Genomic DNA, 13,328 nt, shown 5'->3' on the forward strand with positions numbered 1-13,328 from the left:
CTGGGTGGGTATAATCCTAAGCAGTGGAATTTATGTGACAAAGGGTATGAACTTTTTAGCCACTTTATTTGCCTAATTCCAAATTGGCTGAGCTGGATTTATAATTAGATCTTTAATTTCAAATCTAATACTTTTTTTTTGTTGCTGTGGCAGTTGGGGTTAAGTGACTTACCCAGGGTCACACAGCCAGGAAGTGTTTAGTGTCTGAGACCAGATTTGAACTCAGGTCCTTCTGACTTCAGGGTTGGTGCTCTATCCACTGTGCCACCTACCTATCCCAAATCTAATACTCTTTAAATTCATCTTTTTGTGTGGTGAACCCTACATATATCACTTTAACCACTAGGTTATGCATGCATTTTTACAATTTGTGATTGGTTCAATTTACCTTAATATATACCTACTATATGTTAGACATTGTGCTAAGCATTGGAAATACATATAAGAAAATGAAAAATACCTAACTTCAAAGAGTTATTTGCAAACAGTTTCTTTTCTTTTTTTTTCTGTCTTTAGATAGTGATTTTAATTAAACATGTATAGGTTAATAAACAAACATAGTCCAGACTTAGTAGGTTGATATTATGACATTTGTTATAAAATAATGCTATGGGTTAGTTGAAATTTGCTTATAGTTTCAAAGAAAAGGATATTGCCAAGGAATTTGATGGAAGATTTAAAAAAAAAAAATTAATGTAAGTTTTCTTCCTTTTCTCCCTCTCTCCTTTCCTAAAAAATACTTCAGATGTATTGAATTTGTCTCTGAAACAGATCAATTCACAAGATCAATTCACAACTCTACCAGCAATGCATTAGTATCCCAATTGTTTCACATTCCCCCCCCAATATTTGCTGTTTTTCTTTTCTGTCATATTAATCAATTTGATGTAGGTGTGAGGTGGTACTTTGTTTTAATTTGCATTTTTTAAGAGCATTTTTTTTTTCAAATGACTATAGATGGCTTTGATTTCTTCTAAAAATTGTTCATATCTTTTGGCCATTTATCAATTGGAGAATGACTTTTATTCTTATAGATTTGACTCAGTTCTCTTTATATTTGAAAAAATGAGGCCTTTATGAGAAAAACTTATAAAACTTTGTTTCCTCCTTTCCTAATAATTTTGGCTTTTTTGGTTTTGTTGGGACTAAATCTTTTAAATTTAATGTAATCAGAAGTAACCATTTTACTTCTTAAAATGCTCTCTCTCTTTTTTGGTTAAATTTCTCCCTTACCCATAAATCTGGCAGGGATGATATTCCCTGCTCCCTTGATTTGTTTATGATAGCTCCCTTTATGCCTAAATCATGAACCCAGTTTGAATTTGTATACAGTGTAAAATATTGGTCTATACCCAGTTTCTGTCAAACTGCTTTCCAGTTTTCCCAGTCAAATAATGATTTGTTGTCCCCAAAGCTTTTATTTTTTGATTTATTAAGCACTAGATTACTACTAGTACCTTTACTGCTCTTTACTGTGCACCAACTTATTTCCCTGGTCCCCCACTCCTTAGTCAGTAGTAGATTATTTTGGTGATTACTGCTTTCTAGTACATTTAGAGATTGGAATGGCTAGGACATCTTGCTTCACCTTCCCTTCCATTCCCCCACACTGTCTCTCAGTATTCTTGGCAGTTTGTATTTCCAGATGAATTTTGTCATTATATGTACTAGCGCTGTATTAAATTTTTTTGGTAGTTTGATAGGCATGGCACCAAGTAAATAAATTAATTTAAGTAGAAGTGTCATTTTTATTATATTAGCTCAACTTACCCATGAATAATTAATATTTTTCTATTTGTTCAGGTATGAATGGTTCAAATAAATTTTTTTGAGCCAAGATATTAGAATTATTCAGTTATAATACAGTAGCATAAATTTTTGCTTATAAATTTTTTATCCCACTGTTACTTATTTATTTTTTGTCTTTTCCTCCATGTAGAATGTTTTTTGAAAGCTACAGCCAAGTATATATTGTTTATTTTGGTTAAGGATTAAAGATAAATAAAACTTATAATAATTATTCTTTAAGAAAAATTATAGGAAGGGGAAGTGCTGTTTTCCTTTTTAAAAAATTATCTAATTCTGATAACTTTACAGAAAGATGCCTTTGACCCTTTCAACTTAAATGAATTATTAGAGGAGTTACCAAGGAAACAGAAAGAAGAATTATGGGAAAGGCTAAAGAATTTATTAACAGATGTGCTGCTAGAGACCCCAGTGGATGAATGGCAAAGACATGAAATAGAGTGTGAAGATCGTATGGAAATAGAAAATGGGCCAAACATGGTAATATACACCTTTCAAAAATGTAAATGACTTTTAACAACTGAAACTCTTAGGAAATATATAGACGAAAAATCTGGAATCCTAAAGATTGAATTTTGTATGTATTATGATAGTGAGCTAGAATAAATTATCTTTAAATCAACTTGTATTTCAGCATTAAAAATAATTCTGAATTTATTAAAATAATTTCATTTTTGAGGCATAGTTGAATATTCAAAAATTTAGTAATGCTTTAATTTCTTCAAAAATTGAAAATACTTTTGTGATTTTAATGGTTTTCTTTTTTCTGTTTACAGAAACAAACCTTTAAAATCATCTATGCAGTTACACATGTGATTATTATTTCATTATCTGTAATAAATGAAAATGAAAACTACAAAGCTCTGCTAGAGTGTGCAATCATATTAAATGGTAAGTTGTGGGGGGTTTTTTGAGTCATATATTTTTAAAAGGATATCAGATTCTTTACTATGCCTTGAAAGAGATTTGCTTTAGAACCAGCGAAATTTTTTTCTTTATTTGATTTAGAATATAGCTTTTTAGGGGACATAGCTTTTTTTCATATATAAAGTTAATCTAAGATTTTTCTTTATGGATTTATACTAAATGAATTTAGTTTATTCTTGAAACAATGGTACTGATTTGTGGAATTTGTTTAAGATGATATTTTAGTGAATATTTGAAAGATCATGGCCAATGACAGCCTTTGCATTTTATTGTTTTACTTATTTGAATAATAATTCATAATATAATTCATAATTTTTATGAATAAGAATTTGGTAAGAGCAAAAGTTCATGAATTTAACCAAGAAATGGAAACACTGATTTCTTTCCCCAATTTATTTTTGGTAGTTGATATCAAGGAATAAACATTGAAAGATGGGTTGGTACTACCAACTTTTATCCAGAAAAACATTAGTAAATGATAATATAGGAGAAAGACTAGTTGGAATTAGTGAAATGTCCTGATAGAAAGCATTTAAAGAAATACTTGGTGCAAATAATTGTATTTTCACATAAAAACTAATTGCTAAATAAGCATGTCAGATAGATATGCAAAACTTTTTTTTAATAATAGCCTTTTATTTTTCAAAATATATGCAAAATTTTCAACATTCACTCCTATAAAACCCCATGCTCCAAACCCTTCTCCCTCCCTCCCCACCTCCCTTTCCCAGACAGCAAGCAATCCTGGTTAAATATATACAAATCTTTTGCACATGTGGGTCCTTTTCTGGGTTTTTTTATGATCTTTTTGGGATAGAGAACCAGTAGAGACACTCAAGCAAGACTATTAAGAGACATTGTGATAGAGTGCAAAAAGTACTGTTCTTGGAGTCTTGGCTGTACCACTAATTACATTAAATTCAAGGACTCTCAGTTTCCTTATCTCTAACATGGCAGATAATTTTAAAAATCTCTTTTAGCTTTAAAATTATATGATCTATTAGGTCTATTTTAATTAAAAAAATAACACTCATAGTTAATAGCATCATTTGCTTAAATTTTAAAAAAAAATTTACATGGCTTTAGCATGCAGCTAAGAGACACAGGCATAGATGCCCTAGACTAGAGTCAGAAAGATACTCACTTCAAAGCTAGCCTCAAGCTATTAGTTGTATGACTCTGGGCAAGTCATTTACTTAACTTATTGTCTCATTACCTTGTCTGTAAAATAAATTGGAGAAAAAAATGGCAAACCATTTCAATAACTTTGCCAAGAAAACCCTAAGTGGGATCACTTGAGTTGGACATAACTAAACAACAGTGTGCAAACTCATTACCTGTTTAGCAGACCCTTCAAATACAAAGATAAATTTCACATGAGAGTAATTAAAGAGATAGGAACTAGACTTGTAGTTTTATTGGTCTAAGTCTACTGAAGAAGGAAATTCTCTTTACCAAAGCAAGTCTGAACCATCTCTGCCTCTTGTTCTAGAAAACTGCCTAAAACCCCGAGAAGTTAAATGGTTTGCTAGGATTATACAACCATTAGGGGTTAGTACCAAATTTAATGTGTTTGAATTAAGGACATTCTGCTGTATTTAAAATTGTTTTCTTTTTATTTTAGGTATTATACATGCCCTGCCAGAATCTGAAAGAAATTTACAGAATTCCATACATCACCTGTGTGTGACTTGGTGGGAAAAAGGCCTAGAGGCCAAAGAAGATATGGGAAAAACTGCTTTTATAATGCTATTAAAAAAGAGTCTTAATACTAAAACAGTATGTTAAAATTGATGATGTGTTTTTACCATTCTTTGTTACTTTATTGTGTTTGAGAACTAGAGAAGTTCTTGGCCTTTTTATATCTTTGAAATGTATTTTAATTTTTAAAATCTATTTTATTGTTTTTGGGGGTAGTAAAGTTAATGCTACTTAGCCCAGGTTGTATCCAATGTTTGCTTTAGGGGTTCTTAACCATTCTTGTGTCATAGATCTTTTTGATACTGATAAAGCCTATGAATTCCTTCTTAGCATAATGTTTTTGAATGCATAAGATAAAATACATTAGATTTTAAAAGGAAACTAATTATGGTGAACTACAATAATGGGGCTAACAAAAAAACTCAGAATCCATAGACTCTAGGTTAAAAATCCTTGCCTTTTTACTACTTTGCCTACTGCATTTTTTTTCCCCAACTGTTTGGTTTTTTTTTAATCATTTCCCTTTTGGTAGCTTTCTTTGTTTCTCCCTTCAATCTTAACCTTTACCTTTTTTTAATTGAATAATCTTATGCTTCTTTTTGACTTTTATTTCCTTTGTTTTCTAAATTTCAGCAACATATGTAGCCTTCCTTGTTTTTGTAAAATTGTCAAGCTACAAATGATTCTCTGCTATTGCAGAGGTTTTTATATCTACTACTTCTTGACTAGAACTTCACAATTTTTTGATAAATTTGAATGAGATTGTTTTCCTAGAGAATATTCTTATGTTCAAATTAAAATTTGATTGGTCTGTTTTATTTAATGTGTATAAAATTTATTAATATAAAATAATATGTATTATATAAAATTACACATTTTATATATACATATAATGAATAGAATATTCTGTTCTTAATAGAATAAAATGTTCCTATATTGAAATTGAACTTTGACTGGCTTATTTTATATGTTTATATAAATTAATACATATTTATTATCTTTTATTTAGCCATATAGAAATATGTGCAATAAATTCAAGATATTACTTTCAAAGCTGTTTTGCTAATTTATTATCATCATTTGAACTTCCTTTTCTACTGTACATTTTAAAAAAAATTCTTCAGTGGCTACTTTTTTTCTTCTTGTTTTATGAGATAGCATTCAGATCTCTAGCCTTCCCCTATAAAGAAAATAAAAACAATATTTATAACAAGTTAGCATAATCAAGCAAAACACATTTTGCATTATTATATCCTGAAGTATATGACTCATTCTGCCCTTTCAGATGCTTTGAATAAGCACTTATTAAGGCTTACTATCTACTTGGTCCATGGTGGTAAGCATTAAGGGACACAAGTAAAAGCTAAAGGAAGTACAGTACCCTGTTTCTTCATTGGTCTTCTAGATTTGTAGCTGTTCAATGCATTCATCAGAATTCCTAAACTTTTATTTTCCCTTACATTGTTGCTTTTATAATATTAATTATGCTGGTGCCATAATTTCCCTCTGTAAATCTATACATTTATTGCCATTTTAAACTTTTTTGCATTTATAACTATAACATTTATAAGTACATTCATTATTATTTGTCATCTAAGCCTATTCCTTTTATCTAATGTTTCTCTCAAATATCTAAAATGTTAGAGAAATTAATTTTACTATTTTATTTTTGTTTTACTAGGGCGCAGACATTTGTCGGCTTTGGAATATTCATCAGGCTTTACTTTGCTTTGATTATAATTTGGAGGAAAGTAATGAAATTAAAGATATGTTGCTTCAATGCTTCATGAATATTAATTGTATTAAGACAGAAAAGGTAAATAATGTTTTCATTTTGGGTTCATTTGCTATGTTTCTGTGCTGTTTCTCCATGAGATCATAGGTATTAATCATTTTCTGTTCCTTTCCTATTCAAAGATAATTTTGCAGCAAAGAAAACAGTAAGATCTACAGATGCAACAGTAATGAACAGAGCATTAAATTTAGTATTATAGGTTCTAGGCTCAAATCCTCTCTCGCTGGTGCTTACTACCTATGTTACCTTGGGCAAAATATTTAAAATATCTGGACCTTAATTTCCATGTATATAAAATGAGAAAGTTGGAATAGGTAACATCTAAAAGATGGAATGAGATAGCTCAGAAAGAACTGAATTCAAAGCTTACCTCATAGATACTTTTTTTGTTTTTTCTTTTCTTTTCTTTTCTTTTCTTTTCTTTTCTTTTCTTTTCTTTTCTTTTCTTTTCTTTTCTTTTCTTTTCTTTTCTTTTCTTTTCTTTTCTTTTCTTTTCTTTTCTTTTCTTTTCTTTTCTTTTCTTTTTTCTTTTCTTTTCTTTTCTTTTCTTTTCTTTTCTTTTCTTTTCTTTTCTTTTTTTTAAATAACTTTTTATTGACAGAACCCATGCCTGGGTAATTTTTTACAACATTATCCCTTGTACTCACTTCTGTTCCGATTTTTGCATTCTCTCTTTCCATTCTCTCCCTCCACCCCCTCCCCCAGATGGCAAGCAGTCCTATACATGTTAAATATGTCACAGTATATCTAGATACAATATATGTGTGCAGATCCGAACAGTTCTCTTGTTGCACAGGGAGAATTGGATTCAGAAGGTAGAAATAACCCGGGAAGAAAAACAAAAATGCAAACAGTTTACATTCATTTCCCAGTGTTCTTTCTTTGGGTGTAGTTGCTTCTGTCCATCATTGATCAATTGAAACTGAGTTAGATCTTCTCTTTGTCAAAGAAATCCACTTCCACCAGAATACATCCTTATACAGTATTGTTGTTGAAGTATATAATGATCTCCTGGTTCTGCTCATTTCACTTAGCATCAGTTCATGTAAGTCTCTCCAAGCCTCTCTGTATTCATCCTGCTGGTCATTTCTTACAGAACAATAATATTCCATAACATTCATATACCACAATTTATCAAACCATTCTCCAATTGATGGGCATCCATTCATTTTCCAGCTTCTAGCCACTATAAACAGGGCTGCCACAAACATTTTGGCACATACAGGTCTCTTTCCCTTTTTTAGTGTCTCTTTGGGGTATAAACCTAGTAGTAGCACTGCTGGATCAAAGGGTATGCACAGTTTGATAACTTTTTAGGCATAATTCCAGATTGCTCTCCAGAATGGTTGGATTCGTTCACAACTCCACCAACAATGCATCAGTGTACCAGTTTCCCAGAAAATCCCTCCAACATTCATCATTATTTTTTCCTGTCATCTTAGCCAATCTAACAAGTGTGTAGTAGTATCTCAGAATTGTCTTAATTTGCATTTCTCTGATCAATAGTGATTTGGAACACTCTTTCATATGAGTAGAAATATTTTCAATTTCATCATCTGAAAATTGTCTATTCATATCCTTTGACCATTTATCAATTGGAGAATGGCTTGATTTCTTATTAATTAGAGTCAATTCTCTATATATTTTGGAAATGAGGCCTTTATTAGAACCTTTAACTGTGAAGATGTTTTCCCAGTTTGTTGCTTCCCTTCTAATTTTGTTTGCATTAGTTTTGTTTGTACAAAGGCTTTTTAATTTGATGTAATCAAAATTTTCTATTTTGTGATCAATAATGGTCTGTAGTTCATCTTTGGTCACAAATTTCTTCCTCCTCCACAAGTCTGAGAGATAAACGATCCTATGTTCCTCTAATTTACTTATAATCTCATTCTTTATGCCTAAATCATGGACCCATTTTGAGCTTATCTTGGTATATGGTGTTAAGTGTGGGTCCATGCCTACTTTCTGCCATACTAATTTCCAGTTATCCCAGCAGTTTTTGTCAAATAATGAATTCTTATCCCAAAAGTTAGGAACTTTGGGTTTGTCAAACACTAGATTGCTACAGTTGACTATTTTGTCTTGTGAACCTAGTGAAATCAACTAATCTATTTCTTAGGTAATACCAAATGGTTTTGGTGACTGCTGCTTTATAATATAGTTTTAGATTAGGTACAGCTAGGCTACCTTCATTTGATTTTTTTTTTCCATTAAATCCCTTGAGATTCTCGATTTTTTGTTCTTCCATATGAATTTTGTTGTTATTTTTTCTAGATCGTTAAAATATTTTCTTGGAAGTCTGATTGGTATAGCACTAAATAAATAGTTTAGGGAGTATTGTCATCTTTATTATATTCGCTCGGCCTATCTAAGAGCACTTAATATTTTTCCAATTATTTAAATCTGACTTTATTTGTGTGGAAAGTTTTTTGTAATGTTGCTCATATAATTCCTGACTTTCCTTTTTTGGTAGATAGATTCCCAAATATTTTATGCTGTCGACAGTTATTTTGAATGGAATTTCTCTTTGTATCTCTTGCTGTTGCCTTTTGTTGGTCATGTATAAAAATGCTGAGGATTTATGGGGATTTATTTTGTATCCTGCAACTTTGCTGAAGTAATGAATTATTTCTAATAGCTTTTTAGTAGAATCTCTGGGGTTCTCTAAGTATACCATCATATCTGCAAAGAGTGATGGTTTGGTTTCCTCACTGCCTACTCTAATTCCTTTAATCTCTTTCTCGACTCTTATTGCTGAGGCTGGCGTTTCTAATACAATATTGAATAATAATGGTGATAGTGGGCAACCTTGCTTCACTCCAGATGTTATTGGGAAAGGTTCCAGTTTTTTCCCATTGCATATGATGCTTACTGACGGTTTTAAATATATGCTCCTATTTTAAGAAAAAGTCCATTTCTTCCTGTCCTCTCAAGTGTTTTTATTAGGAATGGATGTTGGATTTTATCAAATGATTTTTCTGCATCTATTGAGATGATCATATGGTTTTTGTTAGTTTGATTATTGATATAGTGAATTATGCTAATAGTTTTCCTAATATTGAACTAGCCCTGCATTCCTGGTATAAATCCTACTTGGTCATAGTGTATTGGGATGATTTTCTGTAATCTTTTTGCTAATATTTTATTAAATTTTATTTTGTTATTATTTTATTAGTAGATTTATGAGATTTTAGCATCAATATTCATTAGGGAGATTGGTCTATAATTTTCTTTCTCTGTTTTCAACCTACCTGGTTTAGGTATCATACCATGTCTGTGTCGTAAAAGGAGTTTGGTAGGACTCCTTCAATCCCTATTTTTTTCAAATAGTTTATATAGCACTGGAATTAATTGTTCTTTAAATGTTTGGTAGAATTCACATGTAAATCCATTTGGTCCTGGGGATTTTTTCTTAGGGAGTTGATTAATAGCTTGTTCTATTTCTTTTTCTGAAATGGGACTATTTAAGAAATTTACTTCCTCCTCTGTTAATCTGGGAAGCCTATATTTTTGAAGATATTCTTCCATTTCATTTAAGTTGTCGAATTTATTGGCATAAAGTTGTTCTAGTTTCCGCTTCGTTAGTAGCAAGTTCTCCCTTTTCATTCTTAAGACTAACAATTTGATTTTCCTCTTTCCTTTTTTTAATCAGATTTACTAAGGGTTTGTCTATTTTGTTGGTTTTTTCATAAAACCAACGCTTAGTTTTATTCAATACTTTTTTTACTTTCAGTTTTATTGATTGCTCCTTTTATTTTTAGAATTTCAAGTTTAGTATTTGACTGGGGCGTTTTAATTTGTTCCTTTTCTAGCATTTTTAGTTGCAAGCCCAATTCATTGACCTTTTCTTTCTCTATTTTATGCCAGTAGGCCTCTAGAGATATGAAATTTCCCCTTATTACCACTTTGGCTGCATCCTATACATTTTGGTATGACGTTTCATTATTGTCATTTTCTTGGGTGAAGTTACTAATTATGTCTACGATTTGTTGTTTCACCCAATCATTCTTTAATTTGAGATTATTTAGTTGACAATTATTTTTTTTGCCCTGTTTTCCCTTGGCTTTTTGTTGAATGTAATTTTCATTGCATCGTGGTCTGAAAAGGATGCATTTACTATTTCTGCCTTACTGCATTTGAGTTTGATAACCTCAGATATTTAATAGCTGTGTGACCCTGTGCAAATCGCTTAATCTCTGCCTCAGTTGCCTTTGTTGTAAAGTAGGAATTATAATAGTACATACCTCCCAGAGTATTTTGAGGATCAAATTAAATAATATTTGTAAAGCATTTAGCACAGTGTAGGTGTTTAATAAATGCTTATTTCTTTTTTTCCTCTGAAGTCTTTCCCCCTAAATCTGTTATCCTTGATCCTGCTTATATAGATAAGAATTAAATATAAAACATCTAGAGAGAACTTATGGGTCATAAGTTTTCAAGAAACAAATTATACTGGGCTTTAGAAGTATATCACTTAAATTGGCATAAAGAAAGAAGAAAGGATTAAATTATATGAGGCAGAGTATGTAGGCAGAAATTGTTACTATGCAAAAGGGAAAAGCAAAGATTAAATTAGTTTAACTGAATAAGAAAGCTGGATTCAATTTTAGAGAATATTGAATATCAACCTGAAGAAGTTTTTAATATGATTAGATAAACTTTTTTCTTTTTTGTTGCTGAGGCAATTGGGGTTAAGTGACTTACCCAGGGACACAGGAAATGTTTCGTGTCTGAGGTCAAATTTGAACTCAGGAGCTCATGACTTCAGTGCTGGTGCTCTATCCACTGTGCCACCTAGCTGCCCTTAGATGAACTCTTAGGTAGAGAAATTCCTTATCATAGTCCCTACATGTAGTAGAAGCTGACAAATTTTTGTTGGTGATTTTGTTGTTGAGTTGTTTTAGTTGTGTATGATACTTTGTTTCCCAGTTGGAGTTTTCTTGGCAAAGATCTTGAAATGATTTGCCTTTTCCTCCTCTAACTCATTTTATACATGGGGAACTAAAGCAAGCAGGGTTAAGTGACTTATTCAGGGTCACACAGCTAATAAGTGCCTGAAACCATTTGATCATCAGGGAGATGAGTCTTTTATTATTATTATTTTAATTTTACCTTTTTAAGATGAGTCTTCTTGACTTCCAAGTTCAGCACATTTATTTTGACACCTAGCTGCTCTCAGTCAGTGATTATAAAAGTAATATTTTGAAGAATATGTATAGTAAGTTAAAGGAAACCCATAGAAGGTAGATGGAAGAAGAGGAGATATTAAAAAATATAAAGTTTAAGATCTTTCCAAATATCTATGTCTAGAACTGAGAGAAGCTAGCTGGTTCTTTACTGATTTGAAAGGGCATAGCGGCCTTCTTAATTATCTTGGCTTCATTTCTTTCTGGAATCCACGTATTCAATAAATCTAAAAATGTGAGAGCAAAATAATGCTTCCTTCTAAGCACTAAAACATATGCTCTGTAGCTAATGCTTATTTATATGTTATGATGAATTCTCCATTCAAAATTCTCCATCACAAAAATTCTTAATTCATCAACAAATATTTATTTAGCTTATACTATAGACCAAGGACTGTTATAAGATGAACAAAAGTCTCAGATCTTGAGGAATTTGAGCGTCCAGCAAAAAATGTAACTTGTATAATTATCTCACCTTGGAAAAGGTATATTTAAAAAAACTGTAGAAGTGGGGAGAGGCAATTTTTGTATTCTTTTCCTTTAAAGAAAAATTCTTAAAAATCTTTTTATTAGATTTATAATTTGATTTTCACATTCTGACCTTTGATTTTTGAATTTTTTTAGTACCTAAATAAAAAGGAATAATTCTGCATACGAAGTAGAACAGAAAAAATGGTTTATATATGAACCTCACATGTTTATTGTGTATAGCAAGATTTTTATTGTATAAAAATTCAATCAATTAATCAGTAAACATCTATTAAGTATCTATTTTGTACTCTGTGAGTAGAGCTATGAAAGGAAGCCTAAGGTAATCTCTCTCCTCAAGGAGCTTATAGTTTAATAAGGGAGAAAATATGCAAACTAATCTGTACAAAGCAAGCTATATACAGAATATAAATATATAAAGAATGTTTGGGCTAGCTTTCTGGAGGATCTCGGGACCAGTAGTGCAGGAGACAGGAGAGCCACCAGAAGGTGTCTTGTTTCCAGTCCTCAGCCCTTAAATACCTTGATATGATTACATCATTACAGCACACTAAGTATGTGTGAACTAGAGAACCATTACATCACCATGCTAAGTACTAAAGTATATGTATACTAAAGAACCATCATCTCATCAATAACACTGGGTTAACACCTTATTGTAAGTATCTTTGTTTCAAGTATACTTCTCCAAAGTTCTGGCCCTCCACAGAAAGGTACTAGATTTAAGAGGATTTGGTAAAGACTTCCCATTAAATAAGGGATTTTAGTTGGTACTTGAAGCCAGGGTAGTTAGGCAGAGTCGAGAAGTTAGTGCATTCCAGGTGAGGGGGATAGCCAGAGAAAATTCCCAGAGCTGACAGAAATGAAGTATCTTGTTCCTGGAACATTTCATGAAGTCATTTTTATTGCATTGAAGAGAAAGTTTCAGAAAGGAAGGTAGAAGGTATTGGGGGCTAGATTATGAAAGATTTTGAATGCCTTACAGAACATTTGTAGTGATGAGAAGCCACTTTTAATTTCTTGAGTAGTATGAAGAGGAAACATGAGCATACCTGCCTTCTGAAAATGTTACTTTGGTGGCTGATTGGAGGAGAGATTGAAATGGGGAGAGACTTGAGGCAGGCAAACCCTGCAGTCCATTGTAATAGTTCAGTTGTGTTGAGAGCTTCTATTAGACTGTTGTGTAATACCGGAGGAAAGAAGGAAGTGTATTCAAGAGATATTGTAAAGGTTTTCACTTTTGCAACTGCTTGGTTATATAAAGTGAGAGGAGTAAGGTGTCAAAGCTGGCTTGCTAGTCTGTTTCCTTCTGTATTTTCTCCTTTTCTGTGTATTTTTTAAAAATTAAATATTATTTTAAAATAAATATTGATTTATACTCCCACATCCTTCTACTGTTGAGCATAAAGAAAAAATCCTCTACC

The 13,328-nt window shown here is 31.6% G+C and overlaps 1 protein-coding gene across 1 annotated transcript in view; it reads left to right on the forward strand.

The window, feature by feature from the left end:
- The window catches only part of NCAPG2 (non-SMC condensin II complex subunit G2), an 86,248-nt gene that overhangs the window by 4,706 nt on the left and 68,214 nt on the right, over positions 1 to 13,328 (forward strand). The window contains exons 3-6 of the mRNA XM_052000220.1: positions 2,098 to 2,286; positions 2,583 to 2,697; positions 4,358 to 4,512; positions 6,116 to 6,250. Of these exons, the coding sequence (XP_051856180.1) occupies positions 2,098 to 2,286; positions 2,583 to 2,697; positions 4,358 to 4,512; positions 6,116 to 6,250 (594 nt within the window). The remainder of the gene's footprint in view (positions 1 to 2,097; positions 2,287 to 2,582; positions 2,698 to 4,357; positions 4,513 to 6,115; positions 6,251 to 13,328) is intronic.

Source organism: Antechinus flavipes, chromosome 5 (genome assembly GCF_016432865.1).
Source record: "Antechinus flavipes isolate AdamAnt ecotype Samford, QLD, Australia chromosome 5, AdamAnt_v2, whole genome shotgun sequence".
NCBI lineage: Eukaryota > Metazoa > Chordata > Mammalia > Dasyuromorphia > Dasyuridae > Antechinus > Antechinus flavipes.